The sequence below is a fragment of the Bufo bufo genome, chromosome 11, assembly GCF_905171765.1.
Source record: "Bufo bufo chromosome 11, aBufBuf1.1, whole genome shotgun sequence".
In the NCBI taxonomy this organism is placed as follows: domain Eukaryota; kingdom Metazoa; phylum Chordata; class Amphibia; order Anura; family Bufonidae; genus Bufo; species Bufo bufo.
Genome location: NC_053399.1, coordinates 96,530,838 through 96,556,806, shown reverse-complemented (window position 1 = coordinate 96,556,806; position 25,969 = coordinate 96,530,838). Strand labels below are relative to the sequence as shown.

Below are 25,969 nucleotides of genomic sequence, written 5' to 3'. Positions count from 1 at the left end.
GTTTTCCAGGATGAAGATACTCATGGCCTGTCAATAGCAGATTGGTGGAGGTCTACCTCTCCAATTTATTTGAATAGGACGAAGCACAATTACCTGGCCCCACTGCTTCTAAGGCTAGTTTCACATCTGGAAGGCTGTTCCGGCAGAGGAACACCCTGCCGGTGTTCTCCAGATCTGGCATAGCCGGATAGTGCCACATGCCTGCTGGACCCCATAGACTATATCCAAAGAGAAGATGGCCAAGCCCTAGCATAGTTGCTGGGATTTGGACGGACAGAAATCGCTGCGTGCAACACTTTTTTCTGACCAAATCCCAGCAATTATCCTGGGGAGCAGCTGGATCCCCACTGGGTCCGTTGTAGTCAATGGCCTCTGGCGGTGTATGGCTGGAGAACTCCGATCCTTTGCTGAACAGCCTGCCGGCTTGCTTTAAAGCTAATGTGAAAGTAGAGGACCCCAACAATGAAGAGGTTACAGCTCTTGCTCCTATACTCTCCTTCAAACAACTGATTAAAGAGGGTGCCAGGAGGTGAACCCTATCAATCTGATGTTGATGGTCTAGTAAAGGTCATCAATACCTTGCTTCTGGAAGACCCCTTTAAGAAATGTTTTAAAAACGTAAAATTTAAAAACACCAAATTTCAAATCAAAGAAGTATTTTACATTGTTGTATTGCATATACAATGATTTCCAAACTACATGAATAAATACATGGTGAAGAAATAATGAAGAACTCATATAATTTTGAGGTAAAAAGGTTATAGATATAAAAATAAAATCACAAGACTCCCATGGACTCAGACGGAGAGCCTCGTGGTTCATGCCTCCACCCCGATACACAGTAATAAACAGTATCACAGCGTTTGCCGATCTTAAGAACGACGCGTTTTGCAGATTTGCTTAAGTCAATAAGCTCAGTGTGAGTCAGGAGCCAGTCGTGAACAATCCTCTACTGTAGTGAACTCATAATCCACTCTGTGAGGTTACAGAACACATCACAATCTTGTCTTCAAGACTACAATATGTCCTTTACGCTCTTTAGAGTTTTGGGAGATAAAGAGTCTTTTTAGAACATTTCATCACCCGCTAATCTTTCAATAAACAGGATCAAGGCCTCAGGGGTGTAAAGTTTCTGTGTACGTCTCGAGTCATATCTTGGTTTCCGTAAGACACTACCTTATTGTCGTTACCCTGAAACCAGGCATATACATCTAGAGGTGCCTTTGGTCAGGTATGTATCAAATAGCACCTGGATCGGCATCACATTAGTGATGTAATTTACATAAAGGCTTAAAGGGGTTGTCTGAGTGTTTAATACTGATGACCTATCCTATCCTAAGGATAGGTCATCAATAATGAACACCTGAACAACCTCTTTAATGTCTGTGATTCCTACAAAAATTTTGTTTGAAATATGTTGGGGCCATTAAAACATCTCCTTTTAAGGCCTTGTCTTTTCCTAGTCCGCTGAAGGCATGGTGTGGCATGGCCACACCCCATTTCAAATCCAAGATTGGGTACATTCAGGTCAATCAGGTTCCACATGCCTTACGCTATGTTCACATCTACATTGAGGGCTGCGTTGTAGATGACATCATACACACTATTTTTGGCATCATACTGGCAGCCATTTTAATTCATTGTCATTATCCGGTGCTCGATGGTCCTACTTATTCTGTAGATACAGTTATGTCCAATGCACAAAAATTCTCGTCAACCATTAGGAATGGCAAAAATACAAATCCACCAAGATATTTTTTTCATGTGCAATTTCCCTTGAAGAACAATCAGATCTTACATTCGGCTCCATTCCTGTCTATGGAACAGACCATAATAAAGATAGCTGATACTAGAAAGCAGATAAAACTCCGTAGCTCAAAGTAAAAAATTAATGCGGCCTTTTGGATGGATAATAAATAACAGCAGCATTAGACCAGAGAACAATAGCTACCAGTCGCTATTTGTCTTGTAAATGTCAGAACCCATAATGAGATCTTTACGTTCCAGCATGGTTTGGCTGTATAGATTGACTTTATTAAAACAGAGTTATGTAATGCGCCCAGAAGGCTTTGAACGTCGTGAAATATGAGATAGGAGATCAGACTTGAGAGAGTAAAATCCGTAAGTTAATATACAGGCAGCTTCATCCCATTGGCCTCGGCCTGAAAGCCCAGGCACAGAGGCCTCCTGCCGAGACAGAACTATCTGTAGGACACACATTTTACCATGGTCAGATCTGCTCAGACATTAATGTCCTGAAAGTAATCTCCTGTTACGTTTGCTACAATCCCCATGAGTTCTTCTCATTACAAATGACATATTAAATCATATCTGAAACCAATTCCAACCATATGTGACAACCTTTTCAATAAATGTACTTAATTTCATTGGATAGGGTCAACCAGGCTAACGTGTTTCAATATTTAAGTGTCCCATAGTCCACGGATCACCTATAGTGGAATCTTTTTAGAACGTGTTCTGCTCACCTTGACAGTTTCCTCGATGCTTTGGTTGCTCAATATCTTGTTCAAATGCAACCCTAGAAGTAATTGAAGAAAAAAAATCCCATCAATATAAGATAATCTGAACATCGCAACCATCTTGGAGTACACTTGGGTGAAGACTTTTAAGAAGATTGTGGGTGGCAGGATCCTTGACCATATCATGTCCAGCCTTCCACAAACTGAGTAGACTGAACTTTTATGGTTTTGGAAATTTTAGAAGACCTTATAAATCTTGACATTCCCCCTTAGGGTCTTTTTACATGGCCTGATTCGAGCACCAGTCGATAATAAAACTAGTTGATTTGCACTTTTTTGAAAGGCCATTAGAAGGCTATGAAAAGTGTATGGGGGGGGGGGGGGCAACAATTGTTACTACGATCATTCTTTCACATCCTCTATTTCGTAAATGTGCCATTTTCAAACTCACATACACTATCTGCTCATTGGTCGGCTGATTGCCACCACATTTACACGGGCAAGTTTTTGAGAACGAGTTTTCCTACGAACGTTCCTTCCCCAATAATTGGCCAGATTGTCTGCCAATGTAATGGTGGCCCTTAGAGCTCAGTCAGGTGACTGCTGAGTTCAGAAAACAGCTATTCCTCCTGATCCCTTCCCCCATACACATGCATGCTGAGCATGTGTTCTCAATGGTAAGAGAAGAACAAGTCAATAACAGACTCTTCTGGCATTGGGCCTTCTCCCATTAGAAGAAAGAATCTAGCCTACTGAAATCAAACCTGGATTCCTTCCTTCCCCCACCATCTCCCATCAAAGAAAAGCCGGTACACACCCTCATATGCATAAGATGGTAGGCCGGTTGCACCGAAAGAAGAAGGTTTGACGGACTTTCATATAAACTGGGAAAATTGAAGAGGACCACGAGCAACAAGATGGGGACAAGACGACCATGAAGACCAAAGAGAAGTCAGAACAAAACTCCTCATATTCTCAAAAGACAAAAACATCATGACATGAGTGGTTCCCTCTACAATGATGGCAACCATTTTGGGGGTGGATCCAACATAAACGAAGCCAGAAAACTCTACTGGGTTGTGATAATGATGGTGTATCTACAATTAACTGTCAACACGCCAAGTTAATTTTAATTGCTCTCATTTCATCCCCCTGCCAGTGGAACATCTTAACCGTAATATAAAGGCCTGGAACAAAAGACGTAGATCCCATTATATATATTTGAATGGATTCTTCATATTTTAGATGCATTTAATTAGATCTTAGGGGACGGTCTTTGTCTACAATAAGTGCCGTTATGTTACGAATATTTCATGGTATATATTACCTTATATCACCTCGGTAATTGGCGCAGTTCCCCGATTTTAACCACACACAGTAAGGGTCTCTTGATGCCAGGCAGCTTCTGTGGGCATGAAAAAAAATTTACTTTTTAGTTCTGGGTCCATGACATATTTGGACTTTATACCACCCACTCTCAAGACCAGTCATGTTATGTAGAAGCAAATAGTATGCAGCCTGTACAAGAAAGCCTTGAGATTAGCCCTGAACGTTAACCATTCTTATCGAAGAACCATCGACATCAACAGACACGTTTACATCGGGGCCCCCTGTAGGCACCACGCTAGGCTGGCAGCCTTCCAAAGATCTGAGGCTTGAGTGGGATGCATTTGGCAAGCAAGCTTTTTCTTAGTCTTCAATTCTCTCTTGGCTCCCATCGCAATAAGGAGCCTGCAAATGAAAGCTTTTTCCCCTTCTGCCACCGGAGCAGCAGCAGCGGGCACCCTGGGACCCCTTCAAACATTATTGCTCGGCTCTAATGCTGATGACTTTGTGGTAGGGTTATTCAGTCTGGCATATTTGCCCGCTGGTGGGGGGAGGGGAAGAGATTTCTCGTTGAGGGGCATGCGGAGAATGAATGACAAGCCGTGAATTGTAAGCTGCTTTGTTCTTCAGATGCACACATGTGATGTGACTTTATTAATGAGATTATTACTGAGCTGGTTAATTTTACTTCGAACAGAAGGGAATTTTTTTTCAACGGCTTCCACAACTGGTGGGAACAATAGATGTGAAGCGATTGTTGTAATGAATACAGCCCACTTATACAGCGCAAGCCGCTGTTCTCTTTTCTTCTCTCCGTTATGTACCATTCCTTTGATTGACGAAGCCCTTATTGCGTGCAACGTGTACCAATCCGGCAGCAGAACTGGTGGAAATTTTTTTAATTGTAGAATCTGAGGTAATAGGGACCAGGCCTCTGTGTTTTGGCTCAAATATGCGCATTCATAGGTGATATAGAAATAAAAAGACCCTCTGCCAACCACAACTCTTGGAGATGCCCTCAAGGCATTTCAAGTGTTACATACCTCCTACAAGTCCCATACAATTCGCATCGACTGAGAGGAACACGGATGATGCAGCTTGAAAAAGCGACATATAGGGCGTGATTGCCTCGATCCAACTGCAGTCCTAGGATCCTCGCATCATCCATCTTCCCACCACACCTATGTTATAGAATGTTTTATTATATATTGGTTGTGTAATCCAGCACCAAAAAGAGAAGTGAAGGCCTAGCCCATACCTGTCTTGGTTGTAGACATTGATCTCTTCCAGGAGGACAGTTTCCACTGTGGAGTTTTCTGTAGTTCCAGTGAGAACCTTAAAAATTTTTCCATCTTCAGATCCCAAGAATAAGACTGTGTAATTTCCGTAAGGACCAGCAGTGGTGTCTGCAGCTATCTGCGTCAGTTTATACCTGGAAAATAAGAATGGGGAAGGATAAAATGGAAGGAATGGATCTATATCAAGATAAGTCAATGTTGTTCTAGACTCAAAGTAGTCTTCTCTTGCACAATTTTTCATTTTTTGAGCGAGGGCATAAAAGGAATTCATCTTTATCTGTTCTGTCAGAAATTTTCTTGGACAAGTTGTTTTCTATTGCCAGATGGCAAGAAGGCAGTCATTAATTTATGGTTTCTCCATACCTGCTGGTTGTTTTTGTAAACAAAGGCGTCTCAGTAATGGAAGGCACAGCCTCATCTAAGAGGGGGAAAGATTTGATGAAGGAAAGGGTCTCATCTGGAAACTCATTGGATGCCTTGTAGGCAGTGGCACTGCCATAACCTGCACAACAACCGGGCCTAGAAGAAAAAAAGGTCCAGCTTTAAGCCACAAAACTCCAGAAGATTTAATCTATGGATTTGCTCAAAGCCCCCAGCTCTAGATAACTTTAAAGTCTCATGCTACGAATGTCTTTGACGCCTTAACCTGTGAATTTCATTGAACCCTCAAGCTATGGATGCTTGTGAACCTTCAAGCTGTGTATCTCTTTGAAGCCTCAAGCTATGGAACTCCTTGAAACCTCAAGTCATGAATCCCCAAAAAGCTTCAAGCTACAGATCACATGAAAGGCTCAAGTTATGGATCTGCTAAAAACCCCAAGTTAAGGATCTCTTTGAAAGCTCAAGTTATGGATCTCCCCGAGACTCAAACTATGGATCCCCTGAAAGCTTCAGGCTATGAACCTCTTACAAGCCTCATGCTGTGGATCTCTTTAAAACTCCAAGCTGTGGATCTCCTCAAAGCCTCAGCTATGGATCTTCTTACAGCATTAGGGCTGATTCACATGAATGTCATCCGGCTGGGAAAAACGTCTTGTATGTTGGTCGCATACCCGGTCTAAAACTTGCTGCATCATAAATCACTATGATGCAGTGAGTTTGTGCCACATGACACACCATCGGACCGGGACATGCGACCGACACACTAGCCGTTTTTGCCCATCCGGGAGATGTTCGTATGAATCAGCCCTTACCCTCATGCTGTGGATCTCCTAGAAGTCTCTATCTATGGATCTTCTCAAAGGCTCAAAGTATGACTCTCCTTAAAGCCTCAAGCTATGGATCTTCCCGGCTGCGTTTACCTGGGCATCGGGACTTTATCTTCTGGAATTGGGGTCCAAGCAGATTCTGTGGTCTTTTGCTCTTTGAATTTCCCATTAAAAACTTTTTCAATGTCATCCATGTAGAAAGCACACACGCCAGAACCGGTGATGCTAGAAGAAAAATTGAATATGTGATACTTCTCCAATTAAAGTCCCACCTTAATTAAAACTGACCCTACAATATCTTCCAATTCTCTACAGTTTTCTCTGTATTTTTTCAATGACTCTGCGTAAAAGAAATGGAGTCCCGCCGATTCACCGTGACCCTCCAGAACATGTCCGCTCATGGTTTATGGAGGTATCTTACAGAAAACCTCCTTCCTTCTATGCAGAAATATTTTGTAATCAGAATTACAGAGTGGCGGTATTAATCTCTCATTTTAATGGCTGCTTTCCCTCGATGCCCATATGCGTGACGCCGCGTAGACGCTAATGGGCCTCCCGTCCAATAATAACATGTCCCTGAGGATGAATTCAATTCATGAGAAGATACATTCGCTGCCATTGATATAAATGGATTTATTCCCTGCATCTCCCAGCAGCCTCTGGGATGAAATCTGCGGCCTGGAGGCCTCCTGCTCTGGCACCTTGCTCTGATGTATTGCCCTCCATTACCTGTGGTTTCCTTTTTTATATCCCGTAATTTATCGCCCCGTCTTTATTGCGTTTTGTCTAGCGGCTGCAGAGACGGCTTTAAATCTTCCTCTGAACTTCCACAGCCGTTTCAGTTCTGTTTCACGGCTCTACCGGGCATCGCCGTACAGCTCTGTTTTGCTTGCCTATTCCACTAATAGGGCCTGTAGAGTGCTTCACTTTTCATGGACGCGGTCGTATTGTGGGCGGCCATTACTGGCGGCTTTTTATGCACTCATGTGGCTTTTATAGCCCTTTGGGGAGGATCCATTAATATATAATAAGCACGGAGGAAGAGAAGGTCCGATCGCGTCATGACCTCTTAATAGCTATCATTATCAAATCCTTACGTGTCTAATAACTCTGCCGATACTTTTCTCTGCCGTCTTCCAAATTTGCGATTTTTTACATTTTCTTCTCTAGTTACATCCAAAGCCAAGGATGGATTACCCATAGTGCACCCTGAGTGGGCTCTTATCCTACAAATCTCTAGCCTTATCTCACCTATTGGCTTGGGTGCCGAATACCCCGATGATGGCAGGCCGGTTATTGATGGTCAGGATGTCACTCATGGACTGGAGGACGTCAAAGTAGAAGAAGGAGTCACCGGGGACTGAGCAGTTCAGACGAGCTTTCAGGAAGGAGGTCCAGTACTTCTCCAGAACCCGAGGAGAACCTCCCATGTCGTTCTTGCAGACCCTGGCCACTCGAGAAAAAGTCACCTGAAAGACATTATAGATGGGTTAGTATAAAGAAAGGAGAACTCTACCCAAAAGAGTCGAGGATCCATCAGACAGGACAATCAGCAGGGATTCTATACCAGGTGAAATAAAATGAGTGTTCCCCTTTAAATCTTCCCCAAATACTAAAAAGCTTTTTAAATGGTGAGGCGGCCTGAGCAAGAAAGTCAGACAGCTCATGTAAGTAAGTGCGCGGCCCGAACAATGACTGCGCCAAATACAAAGAGACAGGCCGGCGCCGGTGAGCAGGCGGCAAATGGAAGAAATGGATGAGAATGAGAGAGTAAATGGGATCTAAACGGGAGAAGAAAAGAACCCAGGTCAGGAGGAGATGAGCGAGGCGGCCGCTGAATGAGCCACATTACCCGGGATGAATGGAGACGTTACACAGGTGAGGCACATGGCGCAACACCGCTGCCTCCTGTACCCGCTGGAGAAGACCTCTGACCAGGCAGGAGCACAGGACGAGCGACTGGAACATGGCTTGCTGCCATATGTGATACTGTCTGCTGTATCTAAGCCTGTCATGTTTGATACTGTCTGCTGTATCTAAGCCTGCCATGTGTGATACAGTCTGATGCCCCCTTTAGGGCAGGTAATCTGCGTTGTTTGTGACCAGGGCATATGTCGCAGGAGATGATGGGATGAGTAGTTTCTGGTGGCAGCGGCTCAGATGGGGATTGGTAATTTGCTTGCAGAGGGAGTGCGGCGGAGATAAGAGCTGCCTGTCTGGCCAGCCGCGGATGGCAGAGCGACGTCAGCGCCCATGTCCCCCTCCTCTGACAGCTCAGTCACCAGATGACTGCACAAGATAATTATTCATTAACCTCAGGACCTCGATGGCCGCAGAGCTTAATAGATGCCAATTACATGGACATCATGTAGCATCACCAGAGTGCCCCGTCCACCTACCTTCCCGAGGGTGGTGTACTCCATGGAGATCTCCCGGTAAAAGAAGTAGACGAAACTGCCATATTCAACTGCGTGGATAAAATGGGGCTCTGCAAAGATGAAACGGGAAACAGTGAATACATTCACCAGGACACTGCCCCCTAGAGGTCACATTATCATTAAAACTTGTTTCCAACATTAATAAATAAATAAATAAATATATATATATATATATATATATATATATACAGCACCCCCTAGAGGTCACATTACCAGAGCATTCATAAATGTATATATACAGCGCCCCCTAGTGGTCACATTATCAGAACATTAATAAATGTATATATACAGCGCCCCCTAGTGGCCAGATCAGTGTGAAAGTCTAGACTAGAACATTAATAAATAAATGTATATACGCACAACGCCCCCTAGTGGTCACATTACCAGAACATTCATAAATGTATATATACACAACGCCCCCTAGTGGTCACATTACTAGAACATTAATAAATGTATATATGCACAACGCCCCCTAGTGGTCACATTACCAGAACATTCATAAATGTATATATACAGCGCCCCCTAGTGGTCACATTACCAGAACATTCATAAATGTATATATACAGCGCCCCCTAGTGGTCACATTATCAGAACATTAATAAATGTATATACACAGCGCCCCCTAGTGGTCACATTACCAGAACATTAATAAATGTATATACACAGCGCCCCCTAGTGGTCACATTACCAGAACATTAATAAATGAATATATACAGCGCCCCCTAGTGGTCACATTACCAGAACATTAATAAATGTATATATACAGCGCCCCCTAGTGGTCACATTACCAGAACATTAATAAATGAATATATACAGCGCCCCCTAGTGGTCACATTACCAGAACATTAATAAATGTATATATACAGCGCCCCCTAGTGGTCACATTATCAGCACATTAATAAATGTATATATACAGCGCCCCCTAGTGGCCACATTATCAGAACATTAATAAATGTATATATACAGCGCCCCCTAGTGGTCACATTATCAGAACATTAATAAATGTATATATACAGCGCCCCCTAGTGGCCAGATCAGTGTGAAAGTCTATAGTGCTCCGTAGGGTGTGACGTGGTCATCAGATTATTTATCATGGCTCAGCACAGCGACCCCTATTACTCAGAGCTGCGCCCCCTTGTGGTTACACATCTCTCCCATTATTCTGACCCCCCTAGTAATCACATCGCTCAGGATGACTTACAGCGCCCTCTAGTGGCCATATTGTCTTTAAATTCTTCAGAATTAACTGCAGCGCCACCTGGTGATCACATTTCTATAAAATTATTGAGAACGGCTCCAGGTTACCAATGTATCTGAAAGTTCTGCAGCTTTTACATACACTTTCTGATTCCATCTCCTGGGTTTCCCCAAATCTCTGCTTGCTGTCAGCGAATGGGAACCTTCTTGTTTACCTCCGGAGGCTGAAAACCTGTACAGACCTACAGCTGAGGGTTTTAGACAGGTCCCTGTGAGCTAATCACAAATCTCTTGCGTTGCTGATCGTTCGTTACAGTGTATCAGTGCAGTAAATGTTTGTAGCTCACAGAGCATTGCCTGTACTGGATACAACTGTAACAAACCATCATCTGTGAGAAGTATCAGGTCTCACCAGATGAATGTTCCCGTTCACTGACAGCAAGCAGAGATACTGACGGGCATGTGATGGGCGAAGCTTCCATTCTCACCTCTCAGCCATTTGGAGTCGTACTTGATGGTGCGGAGGACGGGGCTCTTCTCGCCCAGGCTGCGGTAGATGACGGCGTCGCTGGCTTGGAAATCGGCCATGGTCGCAGAATACAGATTTCCATCTACACGGAGAGAAGAGAGAACAGTGTGGGGGAGGGGCGCAAGGCGTGTAATCTACGCAGTGGAGGCTCCCGCTTGTACCGCTAAGTCAATTAGTTACAGCCTCGCTGAGCGCGGCGGCTGTCTGTTCGAGCGCGGGCTGCCGCTAACAGCCGTCCCGTGTTATTAGCACGCACCGCGCCGCTTTCTATTAATGGAGGATTGTCATCTGATTCCACTGTAATCGGAGAGGAAACACGGAACGTGGCACCCAATATACCGTGATGTGCGACAACCAACATGGCCGCCAATATGGCTGCAACACGATTGTCACCCAACTTTTCCAGACTACTAAATGGCTGTGTATCTAAGCCTGTTATGTGTGATAGTCTGCTAAGCTGTGTATCTAAGACTATCATGTGTGATACTGTCTGCTGAGCTGTGTATCTAATCCTATCCTGTGTGATACTGACTGCTGAGCTGTGTATCTAATCCTATCCTGTGTGATACTGTCTGCTGAGCTGTGTATCTAATCCTATCCTGTGTGATACAGTCTGCTAAGCTGTGTATCTAAGACTATCATGTGTGATACTGTCTGCTGAGCTGTGTATCTAATCCTATCCTGTGTGATACTGACTGCTGAGCTGTGTATCTAATCCTATCCTGTGTGATACTGTCTGCTGAGCTGTGTATCTAATCCTATCCTGTGTGATACAGTCTTCTAAGCTGTGTATCTAAGACTATCATGTGTGATACTGTCTGCTGAGCTGTGTATCTAATCCTATCCTGTGTGATACTGACTGCTGAGCTGTGTATCTAATCCTATCATGTGTGATACTGTCTGCTGAGCTGTGTATCTAATCCTATCCTGTGTGATACTGCCTGCTGAGCTGTGTATCTAATCCTATCCTGTGTGATACTGTCTGCTGAGCTGTGTATCTAATCCTATCCTGTGTGATACTGACTGCTGAGCTGTGTATCTAATCCTATCCTGTGTGATACTGTCTGCTGAGCTGTGTATCTAATCCTATCCTGTGTGATACTGTCTGCTGAGCTGTGTATCTAATCCTATCCTGTGTGATACTGACTGCTGAGCTGTGTATCTAATCCTATCATGTGTGATACTGTCTGCTGAGGTGTGTATCTAATCATATCCTGTGTGATACTGTCTGCTGAGCTGTGTATCTAATCCTATCCTGTGTGATACTGACTGCTGAGGTGTGTATCTAATCATATCCTGTGTGATACTGACTGCTGAGCTGTGTATCTAATCCTATCCTGTGTGATACTGACTGCTGAGCTGTGTATCTAATCATATCCTGTGTGATACTGTCTGCTGAGCTGTGTATCTAATCCTATCCTGTGTGATACTGTCTGCTGAGCTGTGTATCTAATCTTATCATGTGTGATACTGTCTGCTGAGCTGTGTATCTAATCCTATCCTGTGTGATACTGTCTGCTGAGCTGTGTATCTAATCCTATCCTGTGTGATACTGTCTGCTGAGCTGTGTATCTAATCCTATCCTGTGTGATACTGACTGCTGAGCTGTGTATCTAATCCTATCCTGTGTGATACTGTCTGCTGAGCTGTGTATCTAATCCTATCCTGTGTGATACTGTCTGCTGAGCTGTGTATCTAATCCTATCCTGTGTGATACTGTCTGCTGAGCTGTGTATCTAATCCTATCCTGTGTGATACTGTCTGCTGAGCTGTGTATCTAATCCTATCCTGTGATACTGTCTACTGTGCTGTGTATCTAATCCCATCCTGTGTTACTGTCTGCTGAGCTGTGTATCTAATCCTATCCTGTGTGATACTGTCTGCTGAGCTGTGTATCTAAGCCCATCCTGTGTGATACAGTCTGCTGAGCTGTGTATCTAAGCCCATCCTGTGTGATACTGTCTGCTGAGCTGTGTATCTAATCCTATCCTGTGATACTGTCTACTGTGCTGTGTATCTAATCCCATCCTGTGTTACTGTCTGCTGAGCTGTGTATCTAATCCTATCCTGTGTGATACTGTCTGCTGAGCTGTGTATCTAAGCCCATCCTGTGTGATACAGTCTGCTGAGCTGTGTATCTAAGCCCATCCTGTGTGATACTGTCTGCTGAGCTGTGTATCTAATCCTCTCCTGTGTGATACTGACTGCTGAGCTGTGTATCTAATCCTATCCTGTGTGATACTGTCTGCTGAGCTGTGTATCTAATCCAGTCCTGTGTGATACTGTCTGTTGAGCTGTGTATCTAAGCCCATCCTGTGTGATACTGTCTGCTGATCTGTGTATATAAGCCCACCCTGTGTGATACTGTCTGTTGAGCTGTGTATCTAATCCCATCCTGTAGCGTAGGGGGCGATCACATGTCCTGCCGGTCAGAGAGCTCATCGGGTCCAGTCCTTACCTGCAAAGAGGGCAATGTTGGCTTGCTTGGCATCAAATGGACATCGCGCTTGACCATTGAACTCCTCGCCTTCTTGCTCCAGGGTCTTGATCTGGAGTATTACATATGGTCATACGTATAATATATGTAGGGTGACCTTTACCCTCTATAATTATATATATATATGGACCCCCAGCTCTGCATAACTGAAGGCACTAGAAAAAAAGCCCCTTTTCTGGGCATTAAATTGGTGAAAACCATTTTTCTCTATCTCGTTCCTGTGCGGAGATATCATTGATTGAAGTGAATCACCTGAATCCACATGACAACACTTCCTGTCAGCTCCGCCTGGAACGGTGCTGAGCCCAAACCAGCCTTCTTACTGACTGATATCATGCAGACATGTATATATCTGGTGCTGGAATACACCCAATGTGCTAATTCCTAAACGACATGACAGGAAGTATTGACATAGGGACATTAGAACAGTGTTCGGTCCGGATATTCAATCGATGATATCTCTGCGCTGGAATAAGATAGAAGCGAAAGGTTTTCACTGCCTTAACATGCAGAAAAGGGGCTTTTACATACTGCCAGGAGGAGTTAAACAGTATAAGCATTACCCCAACGTCTGCCCCTTGCTCACCTTGTAGTTCCGGCACGTGGGGTTGAACGAGTTGGTGCCGCAGGCGATGAGGGTTTGGTCGTTCTTGGGGACCAGAACTTTAATGTAATTGTAGCATTCATCCTGTGACGGAAAACAGTTGTCAGAAATCATTCACATTGCGTGTCAGCTCCCACCCAGCTTTCCCCAATCCTGAATGGCAAGGGATGCAGCCATATATTTATAACTGAGAGCCTGCCCAGCTTTCCCTGATACGGATAAAACGCGTTTTTTTTACTGTGCGGTTTTCGGATGTTTGACAGCCTGCGTAAAGGCTACCGCCTGCATCGTCTTCTCACCGCCCTCAGTCCGCATTTTATTCTCCTTTGTCCTGAATGCAGGAAAGATACCGGGAGCCTTAAGAATGGGAAATCTTGCTTTTATCTTAAAACCCATCGTTACTCAGCAACCGAGACTCGTGTCCCGATCATACCAATGAAGAGACGTGACAGCGGCTCAGCGAGAGACCGGATCTCAATTATCTTCATGATGATCTCGTTTCTATATTCATATTCCAGAATATATAAAATAATAATAATAATAAAAAAAATGCAGGACCGTCAATTTCCCCTAGGTGGCGCCACACCCGGACTGGCCTATGACATTTCCATAGAGACCGCCGTGATGAATGTGGGAGCCAGCACTTAAGTGAGATGCCATTCACTCCACATAATAGGGCCTTTTTCAGGCGTCGGTCCTCCAGGCGGTGGCGGTGCTCACGGGGGGTCTTCCATCACTTCTGAAGTCTTGAAAGCTTTTCCCCCCCGGAACGTTTTAGGTAATTGATACATTCTCCGTGATTGTCGCCTGGTCCTTCGTGGACTGGTGTGATCTCCGAAATGTAAAAATACAATAGTCTACTCCTATCTGGTTTGGCCGTTGTATCTGATCCTGGGAAAGTTGGGTGGCAATTGATATAGCCCAAACTTTTTTATTTTTCAAAGGCATCTCGAAGCGACGGCGGCCACCTAATCTGTCAGTATTTATGTCACATCGTCCCGCCACCCATAATTTTGATTTATCCTTGTTGAACACCTTGAGGAAAAAAAAAAAATCGATAAATCCTATCAAGTTCGAGCAACTCGATAGATAATGAAAATGAATGTAAAGCTCCTGCAATCGATGTAAGCCAATCACATCCTGACAGGGCTGATTGTTTCTAAAACACCTCCCCATCCAAAAATAAAATTTACTTCAGCGCCTGACACGTGAATATATATCTAGAATTATATTCATATTTGCTATAGAAGAAGACCTGATGAGATCTAGAAAGTCTGGCACAGTACAGAGAGAGTGTAGACCATGATTATTGCCTGGTTTGTACTGATGAGATCTAGAAAGTCGGTCACAGTACAAGATGAGCTCTATCTGCCTTGTAATGATGAAATTTAGAAATCTTGGCATGGTAGAAAATGAGATCCATTTGTATTGTACTGATAAGATCTAGAAAATCTGTAACAGTACAAGATGAGCTCTTTCTGCCTTGTACCGATCAGATATAAAATCTGGCTGAGAACTAGATGAGATCTTTCTGCCTTGTACTAATGAGATCTAGAAAGTCTGGCACAGTACTAGATGAGATCTTTCTGCCTTGTACTAATGAAATCTAGAAAGTCTGGCACAGTACTAGATGAGATCTTTCTGCCTTGTACTGATGAAATCTAGAAAGTCTGGCACAGTACTAGATGAGATCTTTCTGCCTTGTACTGATGAAATCTAGAAAGTCTGGCACAGTACTAGATGAGATCTTTCTGTCTTGTACTGATGAGATCTAGAAAGTCTAGCACAGTACAAGAGGAGTTATTTCTGTTTTATACTGATGAGATCTGGAAATGACAGCACAGGACAAAGATAGTGTAGACCATGATCATTGCCTGGCTTATACTGATGAGATTTAGAAAGTCCATCATAGTACAAGGTGAGATTTATCTGTCTTATACTGATGAGATCTAAAAAGTCTGCCAGAAGACAAGATAAGATCTATCTGTCTTGTACTGATGAGATCTAGAAAGTCTGGCACAGTACTAGATGAGATCTCTCTGCCTTGTACTGATGAGATCTAGAAAGTCTAGCACAATAAAAGATGAGATCTCTCTGCCTTGTACTCATAAGATCTGGAAATTACAGCACAGGACAAAGATAGTGTAGACCATGATCATTGCCTGGCTTATACTGATGAGATTTAGAAAGTAAGTCATAGAACAAGGTGAGATTTATCTGCCTTGTACTGATGAGAGCTAGAAAGTATGGCATAGTACAAGATGAGATCCATCTGTCTTGTACTGATGAGATCTAGAAAGGCTGGCACAGTACTACATGAGATCTCTCTGCCTTGTACTGATGAGATCTAGAAAGTATAGCACAGTACAAGATGAGTTATTTCTGTTTTATACTGATGAGATATGGAAATGAGAGCACAGGACAAAGATAGTGTAGATCATGATCATTGCCTGGCTTGCACTGATGAGATTTAGAAAGTCCGACATAGTACAAGGTGAGATTTATCTGTCTTATACTGATGAGATCTAGAAAGTCTGCCAGAAGACAAGATAAGATCTATCTGTCTTGTACTGATGAGATCTGGAAAGTCTTGCACAGTACTAGATGAGATCTTTCTGTCTTGTACTGATGAGATCTGGAAAGTCTTGCACAGTACTAGATGAGATCTTTCTGTCTTGTACTGATGAAATCTAGAAAGTCTAGCACAGTAAAAGATGAGATCTCTCTGCCTTGTACTCATGAGATCTGGAAATTACAGCACAGGACAAAGATAGTGTAGACCATGATCATTGCCTGGCTTATACTGATGAGATTTAGAAAGTCAGTCATAGAACAAGGTGAGATTTATCTGTCTTATACTGATGAGATCTAGAAAGTCTGCCAGAAGACAAGATAAGATCTATCTGTCTTGTACTGATGAGATCTGGAAAGTCTTGCACAGTACTAGATGAGATCTTTCTGTCTTGTACTGATGAAATCTAGAAAGTCTAGCACAGTAAAAGATGAGATCTCTCTGCCTTGTACTCATGAGATCTGGAAATTACAGCACAGGACAAAGATAGTGTAGACCATGATCATTGCCTGGCTTATACTGATGAGATTTAGAAAGTCAGTCATAGAACAAGGTGAGATTTATCTGCCTTGTACTGATGAGATCTGGAAAGTCTGCCATAGTACAAGATGATATCTATCTGTCTTGTACTGATGAGATCTGGAAAGTCTGGCACAGTACTAGATGAGATCTAGAAAGTATAGCACAGTACAAGATGAGTTCTTTCTGTTTTATACTGATGAGATATGGAAATGATAGCACAGGACAAAGATAGTGTAGACCATGATCATTGCCTGGCTTATACTGATGAGATTTAGAAAGTCAGTCATAGAACAAGGTGAGATTTATCTGCCTTGTACTGATGAGATCTGGAAAGTCTGCCATAGTACAAGATGATATCTATCTGTCTTGTACTGATGAGATCTGGAAAGTCTGGCACAGTACTAGATGAGATCTAGAAAGTATAGCACAGTACAAGATGAGTTCTTTCTGTTTTATACTGATGAGATATGGAAATGATAGCACAGGACAAAGATAGTGTAGACCATGATCATTGCCTGGCTTGTACTGATGACATTTAGAAAGTATGGCATAGTACAAGATGATATCCATCTGTCTTATACTGATGAGGTCTAGAAAGGCTGGCACACTACAAATAGAGTGCTGGCCATGAGCATCACCTTGTACTGAAGAGATCTAGAAAGGCTGTCACAGTACAAAGAGAGTGCAGGTCATAACCATCACCCTATACTGATGAGATTTAACAAGTCTGGCACGTTACAAAGTAAAGGTCAACTTAATTGTCTTGTCCTAATGAGAGCTAGAAAGTGGCACAGCACAATCTTCAGTCTACAAGCTATCTTCTAGTAATAAGAAGTCATAGTACAAGGAGAGCACTGGCCATAGTCACTGCCTTATGCTAATAAGAACTAGAAAATCTAGGCAGGTCATAATCACTGTCCTGTACTAATGAGATCTAGAAAAGGTGGCACAGTACAAGGATGGCACAGAGAATATTCATTGCCTTATATTCAACTGATCTAAAATGTGTGGTGCAATAAAAAGAAAGCAAATCATGCTTTACAAATAAACAGAGGCCATCATTTTTGCTTTACATTGATGAGATCTAAAAGTTTGGCACAAAAAAGAAAAGCAGCCAGAATCTTGATGCCCCTAAAAGATTAGCATGCCTAAACATTAAGTGCCACAATCAATATTTCATATATATCTCTATGCATACTCCACTAATGGCATCTAAAAGCTTGGGACAGAAGAAGACTGCAGAAGCCATGCATGAGATCTTAAAAGACACTAAATAAACAGCAGAGGCCACAATTCATGCCTTATTTTGAGGTCTAGAAAAGGTTGCCATAATAAAAACACATAAGAAGCCCAACTCCAGTGCTTATCCTAATGACATCTAAAAAGGCTGGCATAGTAAAAACACATAAGAAGTCACAATCCATGCCCTATCCTGATGGAATCTAGAAAGGCCGGAACAGAAATGAACATTAGATGTCCTAAATCATCACTCCTCATCCTGATGAGATCTAAAAAGGCTGACACAGTAAAAACACATAAGAGGCCACAATCTATGCCTTATACTGACAAGATCTAGAAAAGCAGAACAGAAATGAACATTAGATGTCATAATTCATCGTGCCTGATACGGATGAGATCTAGAAAGGCCGGAACAGAAATAGACAATGGAAGCTACAATCCATTCCTTATCCTGATGAGATCTAGAAAGGCAGGAGCAGAAATAGACAATGGAAGCTACAATCCATGTCTTATCCTGATGATATCTAGAAAGGCCGGAGCAGAAATAGACAATGGAAGCTACAATCCATGCCTTATCCTGATGATATCTAGAAAGGCAGGAGCAGAAATAGACAATGGAAGCTACAATCCATGTCTTATCCTGATGATATCTAGAAAGGCCGGAGCAGAAATAGACAATGGAAGCTACAATCCATGCCTTATCCTGATGAGATCTAGAAAGGCAGGAGCAGAAATAGACAATGGAAGCTACCTGATGATAGACAATGGAAATAGACAATGGAAGCTACCTGATGATATCTAGAAAGGCCAGAACAGAAATGAACATTAGATGTCATAATTCATCGTGCCTGATACGGATGAGATCTAGAAAGGCCGGAACAGAAATAGACAATGGAAGCTACAATCCATGCCTTATCCTGATGAGATCTAGAAAGGCCGGAACGGAAATAGACAATGGAAGCTACAATCCATGTCTTATCCTGATGAGATCTAGAAAGGCCAGAACAGAAATGAACATTAGATGTCATAAATCATCACTCCTCATCCTGATGAGATCTAAAAAGGCTGACACAGTAAAAACACATAAGAGGCCACAATCTATGCCTTATACTGACAAGATCTAGAAAAGCAGAACAGAAATGAACATTAGATGTCATAATTCATCGTGCCTGATACGGATGAGATCTAGAAAGGCCGGAACAGAAATAGACAATGGAAGCTACAATCCATTCCTTATCCTGATGAGATCTAGAAAGGCAGGAGCAGAAATAGACAATGGAAGCTACCATCCATTCCTTATCCTGATGATAACTAGAAAGGCCAGAACAGAAATGAACATTAGATGTCATAATTCATCGTGCCTGATACGGATGAGATCTAGAAAGGCCGGAACAGAAATAGACAATGGAAGCTACAATCCATGCCTTATCCTGATGAGATCTAGAAAGGCCGGAACGGAAATAGACAATGGAAGCTACAATCCATGTCTTATCCTGATGAGATCTAGAAAGGCCAGAACAGAAATGAACATTAGATGTCATAATTCATCGTGCCTGATACGGATGAGATCTAGAAAGGCCGGAACAGAAATAGACAATGGAAGCTACAATCCATTCCTTATCCTGATGGGATCTAGAAAGGCCGGAACAGAAATAGACAATGGAAGCTACAATCCATGCCTTATCCTGATGAGATCTAGAAAGGCCGGAACGGAAATAGACAATGGAAGCTACAATCCATGTCTTATCCTGATGATATCTAGAAAGGCCAGAACAGAAATGAACATTAGATGTCATAAATCATCACTCCTCATCCTGATGAGATCTAAAAAGGCTGACACAGTAAAAACACATAAGAGGCCACAATCTATGCCTTATACTGACAAGATCTAGAAAAGCAGAACAGAAATGAACATTAGATGTCATAATTCATCGTGCCTGATACGGATGAGATCTAGAAAGGCAGGAACAGAAATAGACAATGGAAGCTACAATCCATTCCTTATCCTGATGAGATCTAGAAAGGCCGGAACGGAAATAGACAATGGAAGCTACAATCCATGCCTTATCCTGATGATAACTAGAAAGGCCAGAACAGAAATGAACATTAGATGTCATAATTCATCGTGCCTGATACGGATGAGATCTAGAAAGGCCGGAACAGAAATAGACAATGGAAGCTACAATCCATTCCTTATCCTGATGAGATCTAGAAAGGCCGGAACAGAAATAGACAATGGAAGCTACAATCCATGCCTTATCCTGATGAGATCTAGAAAGGCTGGAACATAAAAAGACAATGGAAGCTACAATCACGGTTTTATATTTATGAGCTCCAAAAGGCCGGCACAGGCCTCTGTACATTGGAATCATTGTGTATATGAGCGGCTTTTCAAACTGCTTGGCTGTAAATAATGAATACAACTACAGCTTGTAGGTTTAATCTTGATAGTAGATTTTTTTTTATTATGCAACATACAGCAATATTCATCCACCTTCGTTCCACTCTCTGCAGACGCTCTTCCCACATACCTGTGTTACACATGACTTGCCAAACACCGCGTATGCCTGCTTACTGCTCCTTCTCCATAACTGCGGCATAGGTAAGTAATGCGGATCCAATATGGCTGAGGAAGGCCTGCGAGCCGAAACGTCACACACGAACATTGCCGTATGTCGCAGAATAGAAAATTCTACTATCAAGATTTAACCTACGAGCTGTAGTTGTATTCATTATTGATAACGGGGTTGGAACCCTACTTACAGCTGAAACACAGAGTGCGACAAAGATTTATTATAATCGGTCATGATGATTTTTTCAGTTTCACAACATAGCCTCCTTTTTATTTGTGAATATTCTGTGATTTCGCCCAATTTTATTTTGTCCTGGAATTTACAACCAGCAGGTCAAATCAACCTCCTGTTATTCCGGACTCCAGTTTTCTATAATAAAACCATTCATACGCAATCTGGGCAGTCAAATAGACACTCCATTAAACCCGCGCTGCCGTCCCCATCGCTCTGATGCCTTTGTGTAAATGTAACACCTTCACCGGCAATTGAGCCTTGACTAAAATGGCTTCTCCGATAGGCAAAAATCCACTCTCTATGCTTTTCGCATTGGCATCCAAGGTGTCACAGCTTGTCTTCCGACAACTCAGCAGGGAACCTACACTTTTAACTCTGTAATCATATATGGTTCTGTGAAAAGTGTTGTCCTGCAGAGTTGTGAAGAGTAATAAAGCTTTCTTGTTGTGAAAAAAATACCTGAAATGGGTCTGGAACATAGCGGCGGGGGTATACTATTCGCTGTTATGTATGCATTCCGGCTGCCCAGTCCTCGCAACCCTTTCATGTAGAAAAATTTAAGAAAAAACTAGTGGCATTAATGTAAAAGACTCAGCTTATATATAAAGGCACTAAAAACAAGAAAAGTTTACTTCACAACTTAAAACTATAGTCTACTGTTGTCACTTCTGGACCCTGGCATCATCAATGAAAGGAGTGGGTTGCCCAAGAAGAGAAAAACATGCTGACTGGTGCTACAGATTGTGCTGTGAGAGAAGGAGAAAGAGCTGCTTTATCCAGTGTCTGGACACAGAACAATTAGAAGATCATTGCAATGAAAACAATGAGTAAAAACCTGGTTTACAATCATAGTTTTGGGATTAAAAGGTATCCTGGAAGGAAGCAAGGGGCTTAAAATGTTTGAGTTTAATGAAAATTTGGATGGACCAAATACTATTAGAAAAGTAGGAGGAGGCTATGGCAGGAATCGTTTGGGTTTAGGCTAATTGTGCCTTTATTTTTCACCATACCTTGTAGAAGAGAAAGGTGGTGTAATCCTTGAGCTAACTCCCCCTACTTTGTTTTCCAAAATAGTTGTGTGGCCGTGAAGAGAGGAACCTCCCATAGGTCCACCTCAGCCTGATCTAGACCCCATAACCCAACAGGCTCCACAAAAGCCTGGAGGCCTGTTAAGGATTTAAGGTTAGGGTGAGCTTCAGGAGGAAGAGGTGAGGACTGAGTAGGAGTTCATCAATTTGTAATGTGGATGGTCCTTTTCAGATGTTTACTTCATTGTCACAGCTGGAGAACTTGGGGTTCAGCTATAATAGCTGGGATTCCCTATTATAATTTGGGCCCTGGGTGGTGTTACAATTTCTATAAGGTTGAGTGTAGGTTATGCATATATTGCTTTGGGTAGAAGATAAAAAAAAAAAAAAAAAGCTTTAGTAACAACAGACTGGCATTGACCATACTATCTTGAGAAATCAGATTGTGAGGCTCACTGGAGAAATTCTCCTTCTGTAGAGTGTTGCAGAACTTTTTATCAAATGGTTGAGAAACGAATAATTCCGGAGATCTGTGTTCATCCCAAACCTCTTCTAGATGTCTCCATCTCCTACCCCATTCTGTCTGGAAGCTCTTGTCTTCTCATCGTCTTTCACTGACTTGTTTGGTAAGGTTCTCCACCAGCCTTCCAGAGATGTGTGGGTGGGGGTGGACTTGCAGGTGTGCCATCTTGTTTGGGATCAGAAATCTAATCAAGGCGTCCGTCGTAGAGAGAACATTGCGCCAGCGTGGGAGGTGCTGGAGTGTCAGACATTGACAAAGGGAAGCTCACAGACGTTGGTGCTTAGCTCAGCAAGAGAAAATCTGCCGCTGTGCAACATAACAGAGACGCTGAGTGTACAGGGGAGCGGGGTCATCTGCTGCTCAGCCTCAGCAGCATGCTCTTCTTAATTAAAGGCGAATTCTAATTAGTGCCGGGATAATGTTATTTTCCCTGGGCCAGCAGTCGGAGCGTTCTCATTTAGGAAATTTTCATTTAGCAGACGGGTAACAAAGGCCTTGAATCGGCAGCGAGATCGGGGGGATTGTGATTGGGAGTCCTTCCGCTCATTTTCGAGACTCGTAAAAAGAAAAAAAATTGTTTGCCGCCAGCTATTATGTTTGGTACGTTTCTAATTTGCCCTTTTGTCGTCTGGAGATGGAAATGTTCCTCATTCATCTGTGATAAAGACGAGGAGCTGCATGCTGATACACTCCACTTCCGCTTCTGTGGCAGTCTACCCTATCTCATGTCCATCTCTAATGGAGATCATTGCGACCAGCCACCATGAAGTGTCTGGGCAGTGGGGGCTAGTAACTGCTTGTCACAATATCATGATGAGCAAGGTGGGTCTTCACATGATGAATGTCACTTACCGGTTTGCCCCTCATAGCGCAGTTGTCCATGTCCTTTGTCTTCCATGTTATATACTGAAAAAAACAAGAGATGTGATATTTAAGGTGACCCTCCATTGGTTTTTAGCTCAAACACCCATGAACCCCAAAAGATGCTATCTTCTGATGTCGCTATGACACGGATAGATAAAAGGAGAACTCCAATGAAACGTCCTTCAGGTCCTCTAGTGACTAAAGATTTGTCCCAGGCTGTTGCATAGCGACACAGATTGGGGCCTATGGGTGACACATACAGATCTCCATTTCAATACCGTTGGAGGGCGGCGGAGCCCAATACACAGATCTTACCTTGTCTGGTGTTATGGAGTCTTTGGCTTTCCGTAGATCTATTGCGTACACATGGTCCCTAAAATGGCAGAAGGTCACACATTATCACACCATAGATATTACTGGGCTTCATCAGATTCAGATTGGTTGCTGTGGTCAACAAGGCCAGAGTATTGAGAAAGGCCTTTAGCCCACAGTACCAGAGATGGCAGCCATTTTGTTTAAGGATCAGCTACTGTTTCATAAATGGGACAGCCCCCTCGTAGGATAGAGATGGCCGTGATATTCCTATGTAAATTGTTCCTACAAATTGATCTATTTCTAGAGTTTTTCCTATAAAAAAAGCTATTTCCCGAATATGAAGACTGACATTTATTTAAAGGTATACCCATCATTATCTCCTCAGGTGGAAAATTATACACACCACCACACTGATGAATCATCTAGTTACGGAAATGTATGAATTATGTGTTAGAAATGGCTTCAACATCCTGTGTGACAACCAGGCCTGGCAGCTTACCAGGTTACTCTTGGAAGTCATCCATTTATCACCCTAGACCTGAACACCTGACCATCATTCATGTATTTTGTAGACCAGGGTAATCAACCTAGTGTCCTGTTTGATGGCATTATGGTGTGTGTACGAGTAATCTAATTTCTTCTGAAACTTGACTAAAATAAAAATAAATTAAAAAGATTCATCACGTGTTCTGGGGCTGGACTGCCAAATAACCTGGAAAGTCAGAAGCAGAAGATGGAGGAGAACCAATTCTAAGACTCCTAGGATCTCAAAGATCTGAAGATTTTCAGTTAATTGACACTTTCCTGGAATCCTGTACAGAAGATCTCTTTAGTTAGATCATAGTATAGGTCAACACTCACCTTGCCGCAACCAACAATGTCTGGTTGAGCTTGAGCATCTTCTGAAAGTCCAAGCCAAGGTGGGCAGAGTCATGATCGGTGGTCAACCCTCGGAACCATGGGTAGGCCTTTGTACCTTTAGGATAGAGAAGCAGATATGGTCATTAAATCCGAGGTTGGAGATCTCTTTCAAGTACCTAGAAGACCATCTGAAGGATACCCATGGTCACTTCAGAGAACATGGAACTTACTTCCACTATCGATGGTTCTAAGAGGACTCAGGTCTTTTGGGAACAGGAGTGAGGAGGACGGTAGACATCTGACAAGGAGAAGAACCAAACCGAGAAGCAGGTGGGACATTCTTATCCTCTTCCGAAAGTAGCAGAAATGAGAGGGCGGTGTCCGGGTATTAGGGGATATTCATTATGATCCAAGACGCTCTGCAATGAGAACACAATACAAGTCTTGGTTAGGGTGGAGATGACATATTGTTCACTACACATGGGGGCAGGGGGGGCACCATGGGGGTTGTAATGGGGAACTGCAGAAGATCTTGGTATGGGTCAATGTGGTTTAATCTAATTTTTGGGCTAGGGGAAGTGGGTGGCGGTACCCATTTTTTATGATGGTAGCTAGTTTTTGATAGTCACCCACTTGCTCTTTGGTTGCCCTTGTTGGTGGCTGTCGGGGAGGGTTGAATCTATACATAGCATTGGCAGCATGCCCTGAGCCCCGGCACAGCTAGTAGATAGCGGCATCATTAATCTACGTGTGTCGCTTTTAATTTTGCACAACATCATTTTGTCTCCATAGATGGTTAATACGCTGGACCTCCTGAACCCCTGGACCTAGGAAGCGGGAGGCTTGATTAATCGGAACGCTGATCCGACCTGATGCCATGTCTTCATGTAAAATGTATTTATTCCCACTTTAACCGGCCGCCTCTGCTTCATCATTCAGCACAAGCACAAGGAATAGTCGCCTGACAACTCGCACTCATCCAGTACAGGACATGACTTGTCTGCAGATCTCCAGAATATATCATTGCACAGACCATGTAAAGAGCGATGCTCTGCAGGCGTGCGTTCACCTGGAGCCGCAGTGCGTCACGCCTCTCTAAATAATGCAGTGTACATCCATTTTTGGGCCTTTTGGTAATGATGATGCACATCAGCGGATCTTACAGGTGCCAGGTCGGACCGGCAGCCATTGAGTGCGCTAGCAGGGGACGCCGGGGATGGCGCGGCTGTGTAATGAGCGCGGCACGTGGAGACGGTGAGGAGCGGAGAAGTGTAGAAAATAGCTCCCAATTATTACCCCGCAGATGGAAGCAAATGGAGAGGAAATTAACCCTAAAAGCGTGCGCCCCTCCCCCACCCCCATCACCGCCACTAATTTCAGGCCATTTCCAAGGCCCAAATTGAAGTAAAATTGGTCTCCCAAAATCACAGACGATGGCGGAGCGGGGACGTGTGGTTCGGGAAAGAAGCAGAAAGTTAATTGGATAGTCTCTGCAGGGGGCGTAAGCCCTGGAAAACAGCTGCAGAGCATAGAAGCCTGCAGACAAACTCGGCTCTGCAATGAAAAAACATCTACCGATGTACGAGTGCTGAGTCTGCAATATGACGTGTCATATATGTAGCAGAGCTGAGACTACAGCTGCGGAGTATAGGTGCCTGAAG

General features: G+C 43.2%; 1 protein-coding gene across 6 annotated transcripts in view; it reads right to left on the bottom strand.

The window, feature by feature from the left end:
• The window catches only part of SEMA6C (semaphorin 6C), a 134,844-nt gene that overhangs the window by 11,726 nt on the left and 97,149 nt on the right, over positions 1-25,969 (bottom strand). For all 6 annotated transcript variants that reach the window (XM_040411414.1, XM_040411417.1, XM_040411418.1 and 3 more), the window contains exons 3-17: positions 24,539-24,727; positions 24,309-24,423; positions 23,448-23,505; positions 23,121-23,174; positions 13,560-13,661; positions 12,935-13,025; positions 10,436-10,558; positions 8,712-8,800; positions 7,564-7,781; positions 6,406-6,537; positions 5,468-5,623; positions 5,065-5,238; positions 4,850-4,987; positions 3,808-3,885; positions 2,487-2,539 (exon numbers count right to left, since the gene is read on the bottom strand). In XM_040411414.1, coding sequence (XP_040267348.1) covers positions 2,487-2,539; positions 3,808-3,885; positions 4,850-4,987; positions 5,065-5,238; positions 5,468-5,623; positions 6,406-6,537; positions 7,564-7,781; positions 8,712-8,800; positions 10,436-10,558; positions 12,935-13,025; positions 13,560-13,661; positions 23,121-23,174; positions 23,448-23,505; positions 24,309-24,423; positions 24,539-24,647 — 1,690 coding nt within the window. In that variant the 5' untranslated portion in view covers positions 24,648-24,727. The remainder of the gene's footprint in view (positions 1-2,486; positions 2,540-3,807; positions 3,886-4,849; positions 4,988-5,064; positions 5,239-5,467; positions 5,624-6,405; positions 6,538-7,563; positions 7,782-8,711; positions 8,801-10,435; positions 10,559-12,934; positions 13,026-13,559; positions 13,662-23,120; positions 23,175-23,447; positions 23,506-24,308; positions 24,424-24,538; positions 24,728-25,969) is intronic.